Source organism: Bos indicus, chromosome 19, assembly GCF_029378745.1.
Source record: "Bos indicus isolate NIAB-ARS_2022 breed Sahiwal x Tharparkar chromosome 19, NIAB-ARS_B.indTharparkar_mat_pri_1.0, whole genome shotgun sequence".
Lineage (NCBI taxonomy): Eukaryota > Metazoa > Chordata > Mammalia > Artiodactyla > Bovidae > Bos > Bos indicus.
Genome location: NC_091778.1, coordinates 10,842,024 through 10,866,454, shown reverse-complemented (window position 1 = coordinate 10,866,454; position 24,431 = coordinate 10,842,024). Strand labels below are relative to the sequence as shown.

At 42.9% G+C, this 24,431-nt stretch overlaps 1 protein-coding gene, 2 non-coding genes and 1 pseudogene across 15 annotated transcripts in view; all 4 read left to right on the top strand.

The window, feature by feature from the left end:
* Positions 1-24,431, top strand: part of TEX14 (testis expressed 14, intercellular bridge forming factor) — a 150,603-nt gene that overhangs the window by 73,026 nt on the left and 53,146 nt on the right. For 11 of the 13 annotated variants that reach the window (XR_011561905.1, XM_070772545.1, XM_070772547.1 and 8 more), the window contains 3 exons: positions 18,465-18,579; positions 22,587-22,752; positions 23,581-23,714. Coding sequence is in view for 11 of the 13 variants with exons in the window: in XM_070772545.1 (XP_070628646.1) it covers positions 18,465-18,579; positions 22,587-22,752; positions 23,581-23,714 (415 nt within the window). In the remaining 2 variants the exon portion in view is untranslated. Of the gene's footprint in view, positions 1-16,966; positions 17,844-18,464; positions 18,580-22,586; positions 22,753-23,580; positions 23,715-24,431 lie in introns of those variants that run through there. The other 2 variants (XM_070772548.1, XM_070772553.1) reach the window with 2 other exon arrangements.
* Positions 5,832-6,045, top strand: LOC139177905 (small nucleolar RNA U3). The gene has a single exon (XR_011562367.1). It is a non-coding gene; the product is annotated as a small nucleolar RNA U3 (small nucleolar RNA).
* Positions 9,522-9,681, top strand: LOC139177911 (small nucleolar RNA U3; annotated as a pseudogene).
* Positions 17,127-17,341, top strand: LOC139177908 (small nucleolar RNA U3). The gene has a single exon (XR_011562370.1). It is a non-coding gene; the product is annotated as a small nucleolar RNA U3 (small nucleolar RNA).

The following is a 24,431-nucleotide window of genomic DNA, read 5'->3' as shown; positions in this document are numbered from 1 at the left end:
CTTGGATAATTTTGAGCATTACTTTGCTAGAGTGTGAGAGGAGTACAATTGTGCAGTAGTTTGAACATTCTTTGGCATTGCCTTTCTTTGGGATTGGAGTGAAAACTGACCTTTTTCAGTTCTGTGGCCATGGCTGAGTTTTCCAAATTTGCTGTCATATTGAATGCAGAAATTTAAGAGCATCATCTTCTAGGATTTGAAATAGCTCAACTGGAATCCCATCACCTCCACTAGCTTTGCTCGTAGTGATGCTTCCTAAGGCCCACTTGACTTTGCACTCCAGGATGTCTGGCTCTAGATGAGTGATCACACCATCGTGGTTGTCTGTGTCACGAAGATCTTTTTTGTATAGTTCTTCTGTGTATTCTTGCCATCTCTTCTTAGTATCTTCTGCTTCTGTTAGGTCCATACCATTTCTGTCCTTTATCGAGCCCATCTTTGCATGAAATGTGTTCCCTTGGTATCTCTAATTTTCTTGAAGAGATCTCTAGTCTTTCCCATTCTTTTGTTTTCCTCTGTTTCTTTGCCTTGATTGCTGAGGAAGGCTTTCTCATCTCTCCTTGCTATTCTTTGGAACTCGGCATTCAGATGGATATATCTTTCCCTTTCTCCTTTGCCTTTAGCTTCTCTTCTTTTCTCAGCCTCTGCAGACAACGTTTTTGCCCTTTTCCATTTCTTTTTCTTGGGGATGGTCTTGATCACTGCCTCCTGTACACTGTCATGAACCTCCATCCATAGTTCTTCAGGCACTCTATCAGATTCTAATGCCTTGAATCTATTTGTCACTTCCACCCTATTACCGTGATTTAGATCATACCTGAATGGTCTAGTAGTTTTCTGTAGTTCCTTCAGTTTAAATTTGAATTTGGCAATAAGGAGTTCGTGATCTTAAGCGCTCTCTTAAGGTTACTATTTTCAGTCTTACGTGCTAGTGTAGCAGCGGGGTCGTTCAACATGAAACTCGTTTTTTGTTTTTTTAAACATGTATGTGTCATGTATATATTTAATATATGTGTATGTGTGTGTGAAGTCGCTTCAGTGTTGTTTGACTGTGACCCTGTGGGTTGTAACCAGCCAGGTTTCTCTGTCCATGGGGTTTTCCAGGCAAGAACGTTGGAGTGGGTTACCATGCTCTCTTCCAGGGGATTTTCCCGAGCCAGGGATCAACCACATCTCTTACATCTCCTTCATAGGCAGGCGGGTTTGTTCCCACTATCGCTGTTCATTAATGTTAAACCCCTTTTATTCTCTGTTACTATTCCTCATCCTCTGGGGTCTGGAAGGATTTTCATGGCTGTACTTAAAAAAACTTGTATCTGTACCTTTTCAAGAGATTGTTGAACCTTGAAAATTAATCCTTTAATCCTATTTATCGCATATTCCTTTTCTCACATTTTCATTTATTTCATCAAGGATATTTGCTTGATTGTATTTGCTTCTTCAAAGTTTTTGATTACTTTTATTTTACATAAATTTCCATTTCCTCTATTTTTAGGGTTATTTTGAAGATTAAATGGTGTGATCCATGTACATGGCCTGGAAGCACTGTAGAAGTAGTACTTAGAAATACTATTACAGTACTATAGAAATAGTAGTTTCCTAATGAACGAGGGAAACCACACTTAAGTAATTTTTTTATTTTGTTAGGAGTTGAGGTACATAATCTTTCTTACTTACCTGACAGATTTTTTGTTCTTTTTACTCATGTCCGACTCTTTGGACCTTAATGGCCAGCAGCCTACCTCGGCTCCTCTGTCTTCTGCTCTCTCCCAGAGTTTGCTCAAATTCATGTCCATTGAGTCAGTGATACTCTCTGACCATCTCATCTTCTGCCTCCCTCTTCTCCTTTTGCTTAAAAAATTTACCAGCATCAAGGTCTTTTCCAATGAGTCGACTCTTCCCATTACGTGGCCAGAGAATAGAATAGAAACTTCAGCTTCATCATCAGTCCTTCCAATGAATATTTAAGGTTGATTTCCTTTAGGATTGACTGGTTTGGTCTCCTTGCAGTCCCAGGGATTCTCAAGAGTTATCTCCAACACCACAGATTGAAAGCCTTTATTCCTCGGGCCTCAGCCTTCTTTATGGTCTAACTCTCCCATCCGTACATGACTGCTGGAAAAATCATAGCTTTGACTCGGACAGTATGAAAAGGAGGCCAGGTAGCCAGTGCTTAAAAGGCCCAAACTCCTTGGTGCTCTGGGATAAACCCTGTGCCTTTCTTCACCACAGCCTGTGTCAGTAGATTGGCTTTACTGCATGTGGACCCAAGTTTGGTTTGGTACCAACAGTTTGAAAATCATTTATATGGTATTTCTGAAATAAGAAGAATGTTGGAAAATGCTGCCATCCATAAAAAGTGTGTGGCTGCCATGGATCCAACGGAGGTTGCCAGGTTAAAGTCAAGACTGGTTTTAGGAGTTATTATTTCTATAATCTGCTGTTACTAGAGACGTTTCTGTGTGGAGTCCTCGAAATCTGAAATCCACAAGGAGGTACGTTCTCTTGAGTGTCAGCTCAGCTGTTGGTGCTGCTAATTGCCATTTGCCGCTGATGACTGTGCATTTCCTCGGGAGGAGTATGAGGCAGGGGACTCTTCTGAGTGGTTCACCCCCTGTTACTGTCCCAGAAGGTAGATGGATATTTGCCATTAGGAGCTGTTTTCTGTTTTTTTTTTTTCACATGTTCAAATTATACAATACTTTTTAACCTATGTAATAGATGTTGTGTTTTTTTCCCCTACCTAACTTTTGTGTAAGCTGTGGTTTTTCTTTCTTTTGACCACACCATGCGGCCTATGGGATCTTAGTTCCCTGACCAGGGATGGAACCCACACTGCCTGCAGTGAAAGCATGGAGTCTTAACCATTGGACCACCAGGGACGTCCTAAACTGTGATTTTTCCTTGAAATGAAGGAAAATTTGTTGGATGCAGTTTGGTGTTTTAGTTTCCTGATTGAATTTATGGGTATTATGATTTGAGGGTTTATTTTCATGCTTGGGTGGGCCGACCAAGGGTATTGAAACAGTTACTTTCCCCTTCTCTACTCTCCTATTAGCCAGGTCACTCCTTCCTGACACATGTAGGCAGACCCCTTCCTGTCCTTTACGGTGATTTATTTCTCCATATCTCAGTTCAAGGTAAGGAAATAAGACGTGTGTGTGAATGCTAAGTCACTTCAGTCCTGTCTGACCCTTCGTGACACTATGGACCATAGCCTGCCAGGCTCCTCTGTCCTTGGGATTCTCTAGGCAAGAACACTGGAGTCGGTTGCAGTTTTCTCCTCCGGGGGGATCATCCAACCCGGGGATCGAACCCCTTGTGTCTGATGTCTCCTGCATTGGCAGGCAGGTTCTCGGCCACTAGTGCCACCTGGGAAGCCCACAGGACTTTAGCCCAGAAGAGGAATGACGGAAGGCAGAATTTGGCAAAAGGTAGTGGACAGAAAACTAAAGGTGGTGGGCACTGTTGAAAGAGTGACATCAGCTGTACATTTGAAGGTCACTCTAAAGGCTGTGTGGCGGGAGTTCCCTGGTGGACCAGTGGTTAAGAACCCACCTGCCAATGTAGGGGACACAGATTCCACCCTTGCTCTGGGAAGGCTCCACATGCCACAGAGCAATTAAGTCTGTGTGCTCTGCAGCCTGTGTTCTTCATCGGGAGAAGGAGAAGCCTGCACACTGCAACGAAGAATAGCCCCTGCTCGTTGCAACTACAGAAAGCCCCCGTGCTGCAATGAAGACCTGCACAGTCAAAAATGAAATGAATAAATAAATTAATTAATAAAAATAAATAAAAGCTATGTTGTGATTATACTTCTGGGGAGGGGTGGGGTGCCCAATGTGGGGACCACTGAAACATACTGCATGCATCTCCCTGGCAGATGATGGTAGGGATGATAGAGAAAGACGAGATCTGAAAGAGATGTTAAGTGGCAGGGTTGACAGGACTTGGGGGTTGGTTTGTTGATGAAACTTCAATTCAATGTCAAGAAGAAACAAAAATTTTATTTTAACCAGTCTGAAGGTTATAACTTGAGAAGCAGATTCTCAGAAAGCAATTAGAAGGTAAAGACACAATTACATACCTTCTTCAAAGAATTGTGCATCAAAATGACATACTGAGGGCTTCTCTGGTGGTACAGTGTACAGTGTTGGCAGGAGACATAGGTTCCATCCCTGGTCCAGGAAGATTCCTCATGCCAAGGGCAACTAAATCCTGTGTGCCACAACCAGTGAACTGCGCCACTCCCGCCCCACGCCGCAGAGTCCACGCTCTGAAACAAGAGAAAATGAAGAGTAGACCCCACTCACTACATCTCAAGACCCTGAGCACAGCAACGAATAACCTGGGCAACCAAAAATAAATAAATTTTAAAATGATTTTTAAAAAGTAAATATTAATATTTTACATAAAGTTCACCGAAGAACAGGTAGTCCAGGTGAACTGGAACAGGTACAAAGTAAGCAGTAAGTGACCAGCCTCTGCTATAGAGTAGAGCAAGAATACAATTCTTTTAAGAAGTCTCATTGCAAGTGTTAGAAGGAAAAAACATGGTTTTTTGCAACCTCCACAGAGCAACTAAGCCCAACTGCTCTAGAGCCCGAGCTCTGCCTCAAGAAAGAGAAACCTAAAAACCTAAACACCGCAGCGAAGAGTAGCCCTGCTTGTTGATGTTGTTTTCTCCACTTAAATGCAACCTCCAAAGAGAGGCCTTCCCTGAGCACCCAAATCTGAAGTGGCCGTCAAATCCCTCTCTGGACTCTTATCATCCTCTGCATGCCTCATCATCTCATCCTCTGGGTGATTGTTGCCATCTCTCTCCCCTAGCAGGGTGTAAGCTTTTTGTGAGAGTAGGGGCCTCTGTTTGCCTAGTACCTAGAGTAATCTTTAGCACATAGAAAGCCAAACCAGGATGATGGTTAAGGTGACACCTACCAGCTCTGCTATTGACAGACCTCAGGCCAGTTACCCGAGGCCTTTCTGTGCCTTAGTCCCCCATCCATAAAAATGGGACGATTATACTCGTATTGGTCTCATAGTTAAAGCAGTTAAAATGATGAATGGTGCTGGCAAACTCACAATAAATAGTAGCTAGTTTTGTCAGAGTTAGCACTCAGGTATTTGTCAGGAGAAGAAATGATGTCAAAGACAGCAGCCAGCTTTATTTTAAAAAATCAGAAAGTGTGAACAGGTAGTGCAATCCTGTGGCCAAAACCCCAAAGGTTCTGTTTTCCAGAGCTGGTTGTCAGCCACCCAGTCCTCGTCTCTGCCTCAGTCATGGTGATCTCTTATGAGAGTTTTAAAGTCTGACTTCTTGAATAGGCTTGAATGCAGCCGCTCGTGAGTTTGAGTGAACTCCTGGAGTTGGTGATGGACAGGGAGGCCTGGCGTGCTGCGATTCATGGGGTCTCAGAGTTGGACACGACTGAGCAACTGAACTAAACTGAACTGACTGAAGGTTGAGTAATCAGTGGAATCAGCTAGGTTCTCAGGAGCAAAGACCCTCCCTTTCCTTTTCAGGGGCAGGGCGGCTTTAGTCCATCTGTGCAGCAAGCGCCTCCTGGGCTTTAAAGACTGGGGTTGTGATTGGCTGTCACTCTGTATTATGTAAATTAAGTTTGATTTTTTAAAAAATGTTAAATTACATTTTCAGTGAAAATGTTCAAATGAGTTGATAAGTGACAGCATTTGAAAGCTGTATTGCAAGAGCTCTTTCTGCTTTTTTTCCCAGCAGAAGAAAAAATGACGAAGTGGTGGGGAAACTGTGTTGCCCTCAGTGAAAAGTGCACAGCTAGCACAGACCTGGCAGCGGCCGGGGGCTGGAGGTTAAGACTATACTTTCAGGGATCATTTCTATAGTTTGTTACTAGAGAAGTTTCTCTGAATGTGTAGAGCACCCGAAACCATGAGGAGGAGATGTAGTGTCCTCTCCTGAGCGTGAAGCTGGTCCTTGGTGTTGCTTCTGCAGCTGCCACTGGCCATTGATGATCGTTCTTCTCTTCCTTTGGGAGAGTAAGAGGGAGAGGACACCGTCTGAGTGGTTTCACTTACAATTGATCTTTCCCTAAGAAAAGGAATCATTTTATGTTTCTTATTTAACTCACCTGTGTTTTAGCTATGTTTTAAAAACGTGTACCTCATCAGGCTTAATTTACATAATGTAGAGTGACAGCCAGTCACAACCCAAGTCTTTATAAGCCCGGAAGGCATTTGCTGCATAGATTGACTAATGCGGGCCCCGCCCCTGAAAGCTGTAAAGGAAACAGATGTGAATACCTGACCAAATGACATGCCTTTTGAGAAATCTATATTCAGGTCAGGAAGCAACGGTTAGAACTGGACTGACTGTTAGAACAACGGACTGGTTCCAGATAGGAAAAGGAGTACGTCAAGGCTGTATATTGTCACCTTGATTATTTAACTTATATGTGGAGTACATCATGAGAAACACTGGGCTGGAAGAAGCACAAGCTGGAATCAAGATTGCCGGGAGATATGTCAATAACCTCAGATATGCAGATGCCTCTTGAAGAAAGAGGAGAGTGAAAAAGTTGGCTTCAAGCTCAACATTCAGAAAACGAAGTTCATGGCATCTGGTCCCATCACTTCATGGGAAATAGATGGGGAAACAGTGTCAGACTTTATTTTTTTGGGCTCCAAAATCACTGCGGATGCTGACTGACACTTACTCCTTGGAAGGAAAGTTATGACCAACCTAGATAGCATATTCAAAAGCAGAGACATTACTTTGCCAACAAAGGTCCGTCTAGTCAAGGCTATGACCCAGTGGTCATGTATGGATGTGAAAGTTGGACTGTGAAGAAGGCTGAGCGCCAAAGAATTGATGCTTTTGAACTGTGGTGTTGGAGAAGACTCTTGAGAGTCCCTTGGACTGCAAGGAGATCCAACCAGTCCATTCTAAAGGAGATCAGCCCTGGGATTTCTCTGGAAGGAATGATGCTAAAGCTGAAACACAGTACTTTGGCCACCTCATGCGAAGAGTTGACTCATTGGAAAAGACTGTGATGCTGGGAGGGATTGGGGGCAGGAGGAGAAGGGGACGACAGAGGATGAGATGGCTGGATGGCATCACTGACTCTATGGACGTGAGTCTGAGTGAACTCCGGGAGTTGGTGATGGACAGGGAGGCCTGGCGTGCTGTGGTTCATGGGGTCGAAAAGAGTCAGACACTACTGAATGACTGAACTGACTGACCTTATTGCCAGTGGCCTTTGTCACAGCGCTGGAGGGTTTCTCTTTTATAGCTCTGTGTGTGCTGAGTCATTCCAGTCATATTTGTCTGTGTGTCATGTGAGCTGTCTCTAACCTGACAAGTTTATCATGGGTTCCCTAGGCAAATGCACTGAAATGGGTTGCCATCTTCTTTCCAGGGTATTTTTCTCCAGCCAGGGATTGAACCCGCGTCTCTTTTTGCTCTTTACCACTATCGCCATTATTAGTCAGTGTTAAACCTCTTTTACTCTCATTGCTATTAAATGTCTGTAGTTCTTCCATGAGTTTCTCTTTATGGATCTATAGTGGCCAAGCTTTCATTGTAAGCCTAAATTAGTTCTCGGTCCTCTTGAAATATTGGGAGCGGTGAGAGGAGCAGTTTATGCTCTGGAATATGCCTCCTGTTGTTTTCTGTTCTGTGAAGTCGCTCAGTCGTGTCCGACTCTTTGCGACCCCATGGACTGTAGCCCACCAGGCTTGTCTGTCCATGGGATTCTCCAGGCAAGAATACTGGAGTGGGGTACCATTTCCTTCTCCAGGGGATCTTCCCGACCCAGGGATCGAACCTGGGTCCCCCACATTGCAGGCAGACGCTTTAACCTCTGAGCCACCAGGGAAGCCCCAGGAATATGCCTTGGTCTGTCATTTACTAGTTGTGGGTTCCTGGGAAGTTCCTTGACCCCAATCTGTCTCTCTGTGTAAATGAATATAAATAGCATTAACACATAGAGCTGTCATTAAGGGTGAAATTAGATAAAGCAAGGACAATAGGTGAGCACTCCTTTCCCCCTTTGTGAGAATGCCCCTCCTTTAAATGAGAAATCCCTCTTTCTCCAGTCTTTGCTGTAGCAGCACCACCCACTGAATTGCCAACATGTCAATCTTTGAAACCTCTTTCCCTGACACCCCACCCCTTCTCCTGCAGCAAGCCCACCAGTGAGTCCCATCCTACTAACTGAATTTCCAGAGCAGCCCATGTTTCTCCTCCTTCCTTGCAAGCTACCATGATCTCTCCTTCAGACACCTTGCTTGCAGTGGCCTCGGAACTGGTCTTCACAGCTTCCAGCCTCTCAATGGCTTCCCTCACACTTAAAATCCAGACTCCCCGGGAGTTGGACTTGCCTAGAAAATCCTCAGACATTAGCCTGCTTGCTCTTTCTCCTACCCTGTGTTCTCTAGCTGTCTTCCAGTTGCTGGAACACACAACCTTGTTCCTTTCTTTGGGTCATTGTATTCATTGTTTTCCCCACTTAAATGCAACCTCCAAAGAGAGGCCTTCCCTGAGCACCCAAATCTGAAGTGGCCGTCAAATCCCTCTCTGGACTCTTATCATCCTCTGCATGCCTCATCATCTCATCCTCTGGGTGATTGTTGCCATCTCTCTCCCCTAGCAGGGTGTAAGCTTTTTGTGAGAGTAGGGACCTCTGTTTGCCCAGTACCTAGAGTAATCTTTAGCACATAGAAAGCCAAACCAGAATGATGGTTAAGGTGACACCTACCAGCTCTGCTATTGACAGACCTCAGGCCAGTTACCCGAGGCCTTTCTGTGCCTTAGTCCCCCATCCATAAAAATGGGACGATTATACTCGTATTGGTCTCATAGTTAAAGCAGTTAAAATGATGAATGGTGCTGGCAAACTCACAATAAATAGTAGCTAGTTTTGTCAGAGTTGGCACTCAGGTATTTGTCAGGAGAAGAAATGATGTCAAAGACAGCAGTCAGCTTTATTTTAAAAAATCAGAAAGTGTGAACAGGTAGTGCAATCCTGTGGCCAAAACCCCAAAGGTTCTGTTTTCCAGAGCTGGTTGTCAGCCACCCAGTCCTCGTCTCTGCCTCAGTCATGGTGACCTCTTACGAGAGTTTGAAAGTCTGACTTGGACAGGCTTGAATGCAGCGGCTGAGATTGAGTAATCAGTGGAATCAGCTAGGTTCTCAGGAGCAAAGGCAGAGACCTGCCCTTTCCTGTACAGCTTTCAGGGGCGGGGCGGCTTTAGTCCATCTGTGCAGCAAATGCATCCTGGGCTTTAAAGACTGGGGTTGTGAGTGGCTATCACTCTGTATTATGTAAATTAAGTTTGATTTTTTAAAAACGTTAAATTACATTTTCAGTGAAAATGTTCAAATGAATTAATAAGTGACAGCATTTGAAAGCTGTATTGCAAGAGCTCTTTCTGCTTTTTTTCCCAGCAGAAGAAAAAATGGCGAAGTGGTGGGGAAACTGTGTTGCCCTCAGTGAAAAGTTCACAGCTAGCACAGACCTGGCAGCGGCCGGGGCCTGGAGGTTAAGACTATACTTTCAGGGATCATTTCTATAGTTTGTTACTAGAGAAGTTTCTCTGAATGTAGAGCACCCGAAACCATGAGGAGGAGATGCAGTGTCCTCTCCTGAGTGTGAAGCTGGTCCTTGGTCTTGTTTCTGCAGCTGCTGACACTGTCTGAGTGGTTTTGTTTATAACTGTTTTATATTAGATGTTGCCTTTTTTTTGGTTTTATTTGTTGTCTTCAGAGTTATTAATCTGAATGTGTTTATTTTCACTGAGAGAAATCTTGTGAGTGGTTTCCTTCAGTTGCTCAGTTGTATCTGACTCTGCAATCCCATGGATTGCAGCACACTGGGTTTCCCAATCCATCATCAACTCCCACAGCTTGCTCAAACTCAAGTCCATTGAGTTAGGGATGCCATCCAACCATCTCATTCTGTTGTCCCCTTTTTCTCCTCCTTCAATCTTCCCCAGCATCTGAGTTTTTTCCAGTGAGTCAGTTCTCTGCATCAGGTTGGAGTTTCAGTTTCAGCATCAGTTCTTCCAATGAATATTCAGCAGGACTGATTTCCTTTAGAATGGACTGGTTGGATCTCCTTGCAGTCTAAGGGACTCTGAAGAGTTTTCTCCACCACCACAATTCAAAAGCATCAATTCTTTGGAACTCAGCTTTCTTTTTAAAGTTCACCTCTCACATCCATACATGACTAGCTTTGACTAGATGGGCCTTTGTTGGCAAAGCAGTGTCTCTGCTTTACTAATATGCTGTCCAGATTGGACATAGCTTTTCTTCCAAGGAGCAAGTGTCTTTTCATTTCATGGCTGCAGTCACCATCTGCAGTAATTTAGGAGGGCCCCCCCCCCAAAAAAAATCTCTTACTATTTCCATTGTTTCCCCATATGTGGTTTCCATACATATGTTCTTTATGTGGTTAAGTAGATTTTTCTGCTAGTGTCTTGTTTTTTGGTTTTCATTTCATGTATTTCTGGAGGTGAAGTTTGTCTGTCTCTAGCAGCTGAGCCTTTTTTTCTCCCGCCTGTTCTGGTCAATGGGTACTGAAGTATCCTTCATTTGATTTTTTTGAGTGAAGGGTTTTTGTGGTTTACCTTTTCCTGGGTAGATTAGGTTTGAAATATGCTGTAAGGAGGGCTTCTGAGGTAAAGGATAAGCTTGCAATGCAGGTGGGTTTGATCCATAGGTGGGGAAGATCCCCTGGAGGACTTGGCAACCCACTCCAGGATTCTTGCCTGGGAACTGCCATGGACAGAGGAGCCTGGTGGGCTACAGTCCATAGGGTTGCAAAGAGTCAGACACGACTGAAGTCACTGAGCATTTCCCACAGGCTGCAGGGAAATACATATGCAGTCTAGGCTTTGATACAAAATTAGCTGACACTCCGATCTTGTTATGAGTAATAGGATAGGAAATTGCTTGGAAAAATGGATTCAAAGTAGCTTTAAACTTAATATTGATATATCCTTAGTTGTTTTAAGATGGTTTCTTTACCCCCTCAGTGTTGATTTTTTCTTTTATTAGGTTAGTTTAACTAAGTGCGTTTTAAAATCAGCCTTTTTAATATATAGTATGCTGATATTTTTATTTTCTTCATCTAAATATTTTTCTTTTGAACCTCCCTTTTAAATTATTTCAGGCTAATAGATCATATATTTTTCCTGACATCTATCTTCAAAAGCTACTCTAACTTTATGCTGGGGCTGTTAATACATTACACTTGTCATTGCACCCTGAGCTAGAGAAATCAGCAAAATCTCTTAATTCTACTGATTATTATATATTGTTCTCTTTAGGTAAAAGCAGGCTTAATTTCCTGTTAGAGGTAGTAATGCCTTTTGAAAACTGCCCTTATTTAAGTGCTTACATTCAGGGAATTCCCTGGTAGAGATGGTTGGATGGCATCACCAATTCAACGGACATGAGTTTGAGCAAACTCCAGCAGGAGTGGTGAAGGACAGGGAAGCCTGGGGTTGCAAAGAGTCAGACATGACTGAGTGACTGAACAACAACCACTGGTTAGGACTCCATGTTGCCACTGCCAAGGGTTCAATCCTTGTTGGGGAACTAAGATCCCACAAGTCAAGTGGTGCAGCCAAGAAAAGAAGAGAGATAAACAGTGAGAAATAAAATATTTCCTGTCATATAAGTAAACAAGGATGTCACAGTAACCAGCAATCGCAGCCCCCACAGATGTGAGCTGTGAGCCCTGAGGAAACTCAGGAAGAACATCTACCATCCGTTGAGCAGCTGTCAGACCGCATCAACTCCCCATGGTGAGCTCTGAGGAAGCTCAGAACCGAGACTGCTGGCCCCAGTTAGCTGAGTGAGTATCAAAGGAGTGTTTCCGTGAGCCCAGGCTCTTGCCTCATCCATAGACAAGCACTAAATTCCTTCACTTGAGATACCTGGTTTTCGTTAATTAAGAATAATCTTTTGACGTTCAGACTACCTGCCCTTTGTTGCAACACTTCTATAGAACCTGGCTCCTCCCCTCGCCTCCTCAGAGCAGTTCTCTCAGGGTCAGTTGAGATGCTATCTCCCAGGCCTGGAAGACCTAAAATTTCCCACCACATAAAACAACTCTCCACTTTTCGGTTGTGAATATTTTTTTAAATCCACAGCAACAGCATATATTCAGCCAATTCAGTTTTCATGCCAGTAAGTTAAGCCAGTTTCCCCTTGCAGTTTCACTTACCCTGGTCCCTGTACTTAAATTTTTAATTATCACTTTTGTCCTATTTTTACTTTTCACTTGAGTTCATGGCTTTAAGAAATCACTTGTCAGGAAATATCTGGAACATGCTTTCTTGAGTGATTTTTTAAAAAAGTATTTTTCTGTTAAAAAAATTGTTTTTGTTTTTGTTTTTTTTTGGCTGCTGTGCAGCCTGCAAGGTCTTAATTACCTGACCAAAGATTGAACCCATGCTCCTTGCAGTGGAAGCATGGACTCCTAACCACTGGACCAACAGGGAAGTCCCTGTTAAAAATGTTTTTATTACAAAAATTAGGACTTCCCTGTTGGTCCAGTTGGTCCAGGGACTTCCCTGTTGGTGCAGGGAGCCCAGTTCTATCCCTGGTCAGGGAACTAGATCCCACATGCCACTACTCAGAGTTCAGATATCTCAGCTAAAGATTCCATGTGCTGTGATGAAGACCCACTGTGGGTGCATACTTAGTCATGTCTGACTCTTTTCAGCCCCCTGGACTGTAGCCCACCAGGCTCCTCTGTCCATGGAATTTTCCAGGCAAGAAATACTGGAGTGGGTTGCCGTTTCCTCCTCCAGGGGATCCTCCCTACCCAGGGATCAAACCTGAGTGTCTTGTGCCTCCTACATTGGTAGGCAGATTCTTTACCACTGTGCTACCTGGGAAGCTCCTGGTGCAGCCAAATAAATAAATATTAAAGAAAAATGTTTTTATTGGGAAGCCCTGATGCAGTGGTAAAGAATCCTCCTGCTAATGTAGGAGACTCAAGAGATGAGGGTTTGATCCCTGGGCTGGGAAGATCCCCTGGAGAAGGAAATGGTAACCCACTCCAGTAGTCTTGCCTGGAGAATCCCATGGACAGAGGAGCCTGGTGAGCTACAGTCCAGGGGGTCACAAAGATTCAGACACAACTGAGCACACATTCCCAGGGCTTTGACAAAGCAGGTTGGTAGCTGGGATGTCCTTCAATCTTTTGTTACAAAAAATAAGCTATTTTAACCAGTGGAATCAAAGACATACAATATAGTCTAAAATTGCTAATCTGCCTTTATGAAATTGGTATCACACTATAATGTTCTGTAAGTTGCTTTTCTCATTTTTTTGAAATTCATATATTTATTTCAAGAAACAGGAAAAGACAACAAAATCATTCAAAATCACTATCAGAAGAAATTCAGAGCCCTCTCTGATGGTGTTTGTTTCGCCTTGTTTTTGTTTTTGTTTTTTTTTCGCCTTGTTTTGTTTTTAATGCTTAAGAAAGTAGTAGTGGATAAAAAAGTAGTGGGTAAGTTGATACTGTAAGTTTATTCATTTGATTGTTCATTTAACAAACATGATCAAAAGGATTTTATATTGGAGCAAACAATAAAGGAGTGAACAAATAGCAGTTAGTTTAGTGTGTGTGTGTGTGTGTGTGTGTGTGTGTGTCTGAAGGATAGAGTATGTACAAGATGTTTTAGGAAGTAAGCACTGAAAGGCAAATTGGACCAGACTCTAGAATGCCATAAATTCCAGGCTAAAGAGCTTCTCCTGAAACGCAGTGGGGCCCCATAATCCTTGCCACTCGTGTCTTCAGCCTGCCTTTTGTCTTTGGAAAACCTGTGTTACCTAGTGTGTGTGTGTGTGGGGCGGGGGGGGGGGGGTCCAGCTGCTCGCCGCTCAAAAGCCAGTAAATAGGCCAGGTTGGTGGAAAGAAAAATTTATTTTATTTCAGATGCCAGCAACTTGGAGGGTGGTGGACATCTGAGAGCACCTGTATCACTTGCACAAAATAGATTATCATTTGAAAAACTTTATGTATTCATTTTTGGCTGTGCTGGGTTTTTGTTGCTGTGCCTGAGATTTCTCTAGTCGCGGTGGGAAGGGGGCACCTCTCTAGTTGCGGTGTAGAGGCTTCTTGTTGTGTTGACTCTTCTGGTTGCAGAGCGCCAGCGCAGTAGTTGTGGTGCAGGGACTTAGTTGCCTGCAGCATGTGGGGTCTTCCCAAACCAGGGACCCAACTTGTGTCCCCTGCATTGGCAGGCAGATTCTTAACCATTGGACCACCAAAGAAGTCCAAAATGGATTATTTTTTAAGCTTAAATCCCATTACTGGTTAAAAAAGTGTTGGAGCCAGTCAGAATGGCTGCGATCCAAAAGTCTACAAGCAATAAATGCTGGAGAGGGTGTGGAGAAAAGGGAACCCTCTTACACTGTTGGTGGGAATGCAAACTAGTACAGCCACTATGGAGAACAGTGTGGAGATTCCTTAAAAAACTGGAAATAGAACTGCCTTATGATCCAGCAATCCCACTGCTGGGCATACACACTGAGGAAACCAGAAGGGAAAGAGACACGTGTACCCCAATGTTCATCGCAGCACTGTTTATAATAGCCAGGCATGGAAGCAACCTAGATGTCCATCAGCAGATGAATGGATAAGAAAGCTATGGTACATATACACAATGGAGTATTACTCAGCCATTAAAAAGAATACATTTGAATCAGTTCTAATGAGGTGGATGAAACTGAAGCCTATTATACAGAGTGAAGTAAGCCAGAAAGAAAAACACCAATACAGTATACTAACGCATATATATGGAATTTAGAAAGATGGTAACAATAACCCTGTATACCAGACAGCAGAAGAGACACTGATGTATAGAATAGTCTTATGGACTCTGTGGGAGAGGGAGAGGGTGGGAAGATCTGGGAGAATGACATTGAAACATGTATACTATCATGTATGAAACGAGTCGCCAGTCCAGGTTCGATGCACGATACTGGATGCTTGGGGCTGGTGCATTGGGACACCCAGAGGGATGGTATGGGGAGGGAGCAGGGAGGAGGGTTCAGGATGGGGAACACGTGTATACCTGTGGCGTATTCATTTCAATATTTGGCAAAACCAATACAATATTGTAAAGTTTAAAAATAAAGTAAATTTTAAAAAATACCTAAAAAAAAGTGTTGAAATTTTAATTTTTAATATTTATAAAGTAGGTGTTATTTGCTAAACTCTGTTAGATACTTCAAATCCATCATTTTAGCTCATATCCACTCATTGATTGAACCCCCTAATGTTGCCTGCTTGCTTAGATTTTTGCTTTTCCCATTTAATAGTACATTTTGTCTATCTGTATTCTAACTGATAGAGATGTAATTCATTTTAGTTAGCTGCAAGATTTTATTATCTGCATTACCATAATTTATTCAACTGTGCCTGTACTAGTAGATATTAAGATTTCTTTTTTGGCTGTTTGTTTTATTAGAAACAATGCTTTGATAAAGTACTTTGTAATAAATTTTTACATAATGGGTTTTTAATACTCAAAGTGGGATTTCTGGGTCAAATTTTTAATAAATATCGCTACGTTGCTTTCCAAAGGCATTGTAACTGTTCACACTTCCAGTTGCATTTAGGAAAGTGTCCCGTGTTCCCACCTCTTCTGCAGCACTGAATATTTTCTCATTTTTCAATTTTTTTTCAAGCTTTAGAGGAAGTTTATTCTTCTTCCCACTGTTTGAACTCAGACATCATGTTGTATTGGTTTATTGAATATTCCAGAGTAGGGTGAAATATCCATCATTTCCAACATTCATGGCAGAACAGCTTGTGCAAAGGAACGTGATGAACACGAGGGGCTGAGAGACTACAGTCCATATGGTCTCAAAGAGTTGGACACGACTGAAGTGACTTAGCACACATGCACACACATTATGGCTGAAGTGAGGGGGGATTTGGTGCAAAATAAGGCTGGATAGACTAGTGTGGGCCAGACCCTATGGGACTTGGTAAACTGTTTAGAGAAAGGCTATCTTTAGCCCAAGAGGTGGGAAGTAACTCTGAACTAAAAAAAATGCACAACGTGAGAGTTGTGAGTCAAGTTTTATTTGGAGTAATATGAGGACTGCAGCCTGGGAGACAGGATTTCAGATAGCTCAGAGAAACTGATCCATAGAGGTAGCGGGAAAGGTCAGTATATACGTGATTTTGGTAAAGGGAGGGTACATTCAATCAAGCACATTTTTTTTTCTTAGAAAGTTTCTGCTGATCTCGTGAAGCTTCTGCGAGTCACGAGAAAGTGTTGTCACCATGAAGGATTTTAGTGCTTTTCTAACTATGAGGAGATACAAGAATTGGGCTCATAAAGTGAGCTCCTAGAACATCTGTCTGAGGACCTATCCTGCCAGTTTTCTCCAAGCACAGAGTGCCTCATTTCTGCTCTCCACCTCGAACTCCTTCAGGGTGTGTTAAAGATCAGCAGCACATGATTTAAATCCTGTAGAGGTAGGTAGCAAGCACCCATGGCAAGCGCCAGATTGTAGCTGACACTACCAAAGCTTTAAGCAGGGGAATGACCTACCGTTCTGCTTATTTAAACGTAATTTTTATCTACATAAAAATTCCTTGGTTTGGGGAAAAAAAGATCCCGAACAATATTTCTATTTTGGCCTTTTGATCATAGCATAAAGCGGTCTGCAAATGTAATAGGTTTTGGCTTCAGTTTGTTCCTTTCACTATCCACTTGGTCCTCTCGTGAAAGGCCTCCTTGCTTCGGCCGCCCATTTCAGAAGAGGCGGAAGGCTCAGCTTACCGCGCAGTCTGTAGTCGTCAGCCTTTTACGTAATCCTGATGCTGCGGGTCTGCGGGGACAAACGGGGAGGGGTTGGAAAGAACTGGCGTGTGATTGGCTGTTTAAAAGCCGTATGTTAATTAAGTAGCAATTAGAACTGGCCTCTGAACCGGTGAGAGTGTTCAAAAAGATTTGTCAGTCTTTGGTAATGCAAGGATTCTTTAGAAAACACATACCACATGCCAGTGTATATTTTCAGAGGAAATGCGCTTTAAAAAAAAAAAACAACTCACCATCAGTGCAATATGTGTGCCTTTTGTACACCTCTTGAACACGGGGAGAGTGTGATTAAGACTATACTTTCAGGGATCATTTCTATAGTTCGTTACTAGAGAAGTTTCTCTGAACGTGTAGAGCACCCGAAACCACGAGGAGGAGATAAAGCGTTCTCTTCTGAGCGTGAAGTCGGCTTTTGGTGTTGCTTCTGCAGCTGCCACTGGCCATTGATGATCGTTCTTCTTTTCCTTTTAGGAGATGAAGAGGGAGAGAACGTAATCTGAGTGGTTTCGGGTATTTTTTATGATGGTGTTGTATGAGTAGCTTTTTATTAGTACTTTTTACTTGGGGTATGTGGTTTTTCATTCTAAGTTATTGTAGGTTATTACTTATGGAGTAGTGTGGTTTCTGTGTTTGTGGTTTACGCTTATAAGCCGCGATTCAGTTCAGTGGCTTAGTCGTGTCCGACACTTGTCGACTCCATCGGCTGCAGCCCGCCAGGCCTCCCTGTCCATCACCAGCTCGGACTCCATCCAAACTCCTGTCTATCGGGTCGATGACGTCATCTAACCGTCTCATTCTTTGTCGTCCCCTTTTCTCCCGCCTTTAATCTCACCCAGCGTCGGGGTCCTTTTTCTAGTGAATCGTTGGGGTTTCAGCTTCAGCGTCAATCCTTCCAATGAATATTCAGGACGGATTTTCTTCAGAGTGGACTAGTTGGATCTCCTTGCAGTCCAAGGGGCTCTCAAGAGTCTTTTCCAACACCACAGTTCAAAAACATCAATTCTTTGGTACTCAGCTTTCATTATAGCCCACCTCTCACATCCATACATGATTACAGGAAAAACCATAGCTTTGACTAGATGGACCTTTCTTTGTTAGCAAAGTAATGCCTCTGCTTTTTAGTAAGCTGTCTAGGTTGATCGTAACTTTTCGAAGGAGCAAGTGTCTGAATTTTATGGCTGCAGTCACCATCTACAGTGATTTTGAGGATATTGACAAGTTTCAGTCCTTTGGGTCACAAACAGTTGGACACGACTGAGTGACTTTTAAACATTTTTTCAGTTACGTTTATGTTACCGCCTTTTGATCCCATGTCTTTTTAGTTTGCTGAGTTTGTTGTGTGTACACATCTCAAGGTATCATGAATTCCCTTTTATGTTGTTTGAAGACTGAGAACATTTTTCATCCCTTTTCTTTTGTTCATGTAGTGGAGTGTAGTTTTCAGCAGGCATTTTCTGGAAACAACATTTTGAGTGTGTAAACCCTAGTTTCTCTTTAGTTGATTCTGTGTCCTTTTGTGTTACTATCAGTAATGAGGGCTTTCATTTTCACTTTAATTAAAAAATACTGTATAAAGGAATTTTAATTTTTCTCTTGTATTTGCATTGATCCTGATATTTGCTTTGCAGGAATTTATGTTGATGCAGTTAACTCCTTGGGCCAGACAGCCCTTTTCATTGCAGCATTATTAGGCCTTACAAAATTAGTTGATGTCCTGGTGGATTATGGAGCAGATCCAAATCAGTAAGTATAATAAGATCACTATCTAGAAAATACACACTAAAGATGAATTGGAGTGTTTGGAAACTAATTTAACAAGATATTAAAAGAAGCTTTACTAATGTATGTTGATGAACTACATTTGTACACTTATATTGAAATATGCTTTATTTTATTTTACTGGTTGCACAGCTTGCCGGATCTTAGTCCCCTGACCAGGAATTAATCCCAGGCCCCCAGTGGAAAATTGGAGTCCTAACCACTAGAGTGCTGTGGCTCAGATGGTAAAGCATCTGCCTGCAATTTGGGAAACCTGGGTTTGATCTCTGGGTCTGGAAGATCCCCTGGAGAAGGAAATGGTAATCCACTCCAGTACTCTTGCCTGGAAAATCCCATGGCTTGGAAAGCCCCATGGACGGAGGAGCCTGATAAACTACAGTCCATGGTGTTGCAAAGAGACACTACTGATCGATTTCTTTAAAAGCCTCTTAAAAAACCCACTAGACCACCAGGGAATTACCAGAAACGTGATTTTTAAACTGTTAATAGTTTTCTGAGCAGTTTTACTAGGCCCTATGAAATAAGTGAACCTCACTACTCATTAATTAATTTAGTCATTAACAAGTACTGCTTGTATAGTTCCATCCACATTATTCTTTGTATGACTCATTTAAAAGCACTTTAACATACCGACAGCTAAGTTCTTAATCAGTGATACTCAGCATTGCCTTGTCAGGATGACATTTGTAGTTGTGGTTCAGAAGAGTTTGAGTAATGGTCCAAATTTTAATATGAAAGAGCAACACACTGTAATGAGGCAGCTAAAAGTGAACATTTCTTCTGTCCCCATAGGACTTTTTGCTTTGCCCAGGGCCTTCCCAGGTAACAGGCAAAAGCAGATATTTTTACAGTTTCCATTGAACAGAACCAGAAACAAATTTTGAGCATTTACATGATTCCATCTAATTTTCACAGAAATGCCAGAATATGTACAATCATAAGTCATAAAATAGCTTTTGTATCTAATATAAGGAGGCCCTGTTGCTAAGTCGCTTCAGTCGTGTCCGACTCTGTGCGACCCCATAGACGGCAGCCCACCAGGCTCCCCTGTCCCTGGGATTCTCCAGGCAAGAACACTGGAGTGGGTTGCCATTTCCTTCTTCAATGCATGAAAATGAAAATCGAAGTAGCTCAGTCATGTCCGACTCTTCTCCACCCCATGGACTGAAGCCTAACAGGCTCCTCTGCCCATGGGATTTTCCAGACAAGAGTACTAGAGTGGGGTGCCATTGCCTTCTCCGATAAGGAGGCCCTACTTAATGTATATTTTTTTAAAGTACTGATTTTGGGAGTTTGTTGTTGTTGTTATAAGATTGTTTACTTAGAAGGAAAAAAAATGGAAACTTGGAGAAGTATAAGGGAAAAACTAATCAGTATGAGAATTCTGTAACCCAGAGATAACATAATGAACATTTTGCTTTGTTTCCTTCCAGAATTTTTCTGGACTCACATACACTCTGTCTCTACTGTATGGAAACTCAGAAATAGCCCTGCCTGCAATTCTGCAGCAAAAATAAGTAAATAAAAAAATAAAATTATAATAATAAAAAAAGCAAAATAAAAATAATCTTTAATACTCCTGATTAGGGGACTGACCCCCTAGAAAGTTTAAATGGCTGGTCCATAATGGTGCATTGTGTTAATGACAAGTCTGAGACCAGGAGCCCAGCACCTGAAGAATTCAGAAATTCCCTTTTTAGAAATCCCCATCATAACAGGAGGAGGCGGGAAAGGACAATATCAGGAGGAAGAAGGTAGACCCCTTAGCTTTTAATTTTGTGATAGAAACTTTAAAAATATTTAAAATAAATAAATAAATAAATAAATAAATAAATAAAAATAAATAAATAAAAAATATTAAAAAATAAAAAAATATTTAAAATAAATAAATAAATAAAAATTAAAAAAATAAATAAAAAATAAAAATATTTAAAAATAAAAACTTTCATGTACTTTAAAAATATCTTCCATCTAGGTGAAAGGAAATTTCTGGGGGAAGAATGTATTCCTAAGGGCTCCATGGAAATGCTGTGATGGCCTGGGCTTCTTGAGGTCACAGAGTAAGATGCCTGCAGGATTAAGTGGGCTCACTGGGTACAGGCTCTAAGTAGCATCTGATGCAACTGGGCAGAAAAGGAAGCCATGGAGGCCAGATTTTCCAAGAGACTAAAAATCCCAACTTTTATTGTGAAATCTCCAAAGTGTTAAATATTGTCCATTACTTTAAATTCTTATTTTAAAATACTATATGGACCAAATAAAACATGCCTCTGGGTTGCCAAATCAGTCTGTGGGCCTCCAATTTTCAGCCTCTAGGATAAATTAACAAAGCAACACATTTTGATACCACTTGAACCTGGATTCTCTTGTATGATTAGTTGGACATAAGAAACACTATTCCTTTCTTCCTTAGCATTTATGAGAAATAAAAAAATAATATCTTCTCTCTTCCTACTCAGCTGTCTTACTGTTTATGGGAAGAATGATTAGAAAGCTGTAAAACATCATATACAAATGTATTTTTAAAGCAAGGAGAATGCTACAGATCCCGTAGTACAGTGTGCTAGACTGCGCATCAGGGCTAAGGAGAGGCGAGCACTCACAATGAGCTAGTCCACTGCCTCGTGGGCACCCCTGGGGCACTTGTACAAAAGTACTCATTCCTGAGTGCCATGCTTGCAGATTCTGATTCAGTCTGCTGTGTAGTCTGATATCTGTATTTTTGACAAATATCCCAATGACTTATTAAATAAATTATGGTATGTCTGTATATTGGAATACTATGCAGCTATTAAAAAGGAATTGAGGTGGCTTGTATGTTTTCATATTGAAATTTCTCCTAGATATATTGTTAAAAGAAAAAATTTAAATGCATAACAGTTAAATAACATTCTTTGTTTTGTTTTTTTGGTCACGTTATGTGGTTTGTGGGATCTTAATTACCTGGCTGGAGATTGAACCCAGGCTCTCAGCAGTGGTGAAAGTGCCAAGTCCTAACCACTGGACCACCAGGGAATTCCCAATACAGCATATTATTATTCCTACTTGTACATGCATAAAAAATTTCTGGAAGGATACAAAAACTGGTAATAGTAGTTGCCTCTAGGCAAGAGAATTGTGGGTCTGGAATTGGGAGACTTTCTTATCTTCTTTTCCTCTTCCTTTTTTTATTATTATTTTTAAAATTTCTTCTTTATTTTCCCCTTCCTTCTCCCATTTTTGTTTCTTTTTAAATTAAAGAGAGCAAGCTCTAGAACTTCCCTGGTGGTTCAGACTCCATGCAGGGAGCTCAGGTTTGATCCCCTGGTTGGGAAACTTAAAATCTTGCATGCTGCTTGGCATGGCCAAAAAAAAAAAAAAAAAAAAGCAAACTCTGTAGGTGATCCTGATGTGCAACCATGTTCGGAAACCACAGCTGCATATCACATCTTCACAGCTCATGAAGGGTGTCCCTTCATGTCTCAGATAGTTTATTGGCTTTGGTTAAATTTTTCTGAATTGTAGGTGCTTGACCACATTGCTGATGTCAAGGTGTGTGGGCCTCTACCACAGCACTTGGGAGATAGAGACATTCTCACATGAGATGATCTCTGCTTAGGCTGTGCTTCACCAGCCTGACCATGTGGCACTATAGACATGAAGGTTTCAGGGCAGCCAGCGTCAGGGGACAGTGGAGATAGAACACTGGGTTTTGAACCAGATCCATGCTTGGGTGTGAATCTTGGCTTTGCCCTCTTTTTTTCCTCATCTGTAAATTGAGAAATTTACTCCTTGAACAGTGGCGGTGAAGATGGGAGAGGGGGAGGTGTGTAAAGATGGGAGTGTTAACGGTGTTACTGGTGTGTCACTAATGGTGTTAATACAGTTCTCCTATTACCAAAGGTTGCCTTTGCAGTAAGGGAGCCCTGTGTTATCCATGGAAGGGGAGGAGTGTTTCTATGGACACTCACTGTACCCCTCCCCTCCTCCAGCCGCTGCTTTGATGGGAGCACTCCTGTCCATGCAGCAGCATTTTCAGGCAACCAGTGGATCCTCAGCAAACTGCTGGATGCAGGGGGTGATCTTCGACTCCACGACGAGAAGGGTCGAAACCCGCAGACCTGGGCTCTGGCAGCAGGGAAGGAGCGCAGCACCGTGGTAAGGGTGGGCCTGCTCTGCAGACACGCCCGTGGCAGAGCGCAGGGCCAGAGGCCAGTCTGGGGACAGCACAGGGCTTGCAGTGGCCTTGCAGGGCCAGAGGCCAGTCTGGGGACAGCACAGGGCTTGCAGTGGCCTTGCCATCAGCACTGGGCACACACGCCTGGGATGAAGCAAGTTAACCAACTGTAAAACCTCAGTCAGTTTTTCTGGTCATCCAGTCAGTGGGCAGAGAGGACAAATGTGATTTTGTCTGACCCTTAACTAGCACTTACCCTGCATCAGATGTTCTTAATTAAACTAGTTAAATATTAACTCATTTAATCTTTACAACAATTCTCAGGTAGGTCCTATTATTGTCTCCATTTTACAGATGGGGAAACTGAAGTGCATTGACATTAAGTAACTTGTCTGTAGCCACATGCTGGCAGGCGTGATGTATTTTAATGAGGGCTAAATAATCTAACAAGTGGAAAGAATAAAGGACTTGCACAGTGCTGGGCACATGGAGGGAAGGGGGAGATGGGCAGAGTCCCCTCCCTCTGGTTCTCCTGCTCATTAGCTACTGGGCCTTGGAAACAAGTTAAAATAATACTCCTGCCTCAGTTTCGTCATCTGTTGAATGAAGGATTTGGAGGAAACTATCATCAAATAAACTCCCTGAAAATGGAATCATCTCATTCTGTATCTTTAGGCAATCCCTTGGCCCCTTCCCTTGCCAGAGATTTCCCTGTGGGGGCTCCTGTCTCCTCAGACCATTCTGGTGCCATTGAAAGCCAGGCTGGCCGTTAGTCGTGTGAGGTTGACCGTCCCTGCCGTCTGTTGCAGATGGTGGAGTTCATGCAGCGCTGTGCTGCACACATGCAGGCCATCATCCAGGGCTTCTCTGACCTCCTGAAGAAGATTGACTCCCCTCAGCGGCTCATTAGTGGCGTGCCCCGGTTTGGGGGCCTCATGCAGGGGTGAGTGCTGCCTCAGGCAGAGTCGGATGTTCTGCATCACCCAGCCTTCCCTGTGGGAGCCCTGCAACCTGGGCCACCTTGGTCCCCCCACACCAGTTCCTTCCAGCACCTGTCCACCCAAAGGGGTGAGCTTCGAGGGAAAGGATGTGGCCTCTGAAATCCATCAGTGTGCCATCCACTCCTGCTCCCCGCTTCCAGGAATGTCGGGGGAAATGAGTTCTGGGCTCCAGTGGGAAGCACCATATGATTAGCAGGGAAGGAAGGAACTTTTCAGGTCTGGGCTGCCCCGCAGAAAACCCTTTCTCAGCAGAACAACTGGCTAGCTTTTTTTTTGGTCATCTCAGAACCGTGGAAAGCATGTTCCTTTAATACTAAGGTTGCAGAAGACTGCAAATGCTTAATTTAAGGTTCCTCAGGCTGTTTTAAGCTGGCCTAAGACTTGCTGTCACCTGGGTGGGCAACCTCCCCAGCCCCCATCACAGCTGCAGGAGGTGGGCTCCATCCAGGCTTCTCCTCATGCTCAGGAGAATTATTTTAAATTTTCTGGGCTTTATTAACTTAGGATTTATATGTGGAAAATTGTGTCCCTTGTGATTTTCTCTGATGGCATCTTTTCCTGTTATTGGGATGGCTAGACTTGTCACCGGAGAAGGCAATGGCACCCCACTCCAGTACTCTTGCCTGGAAAATCCCATGGACGGAGGAGCCTGGTGGGCT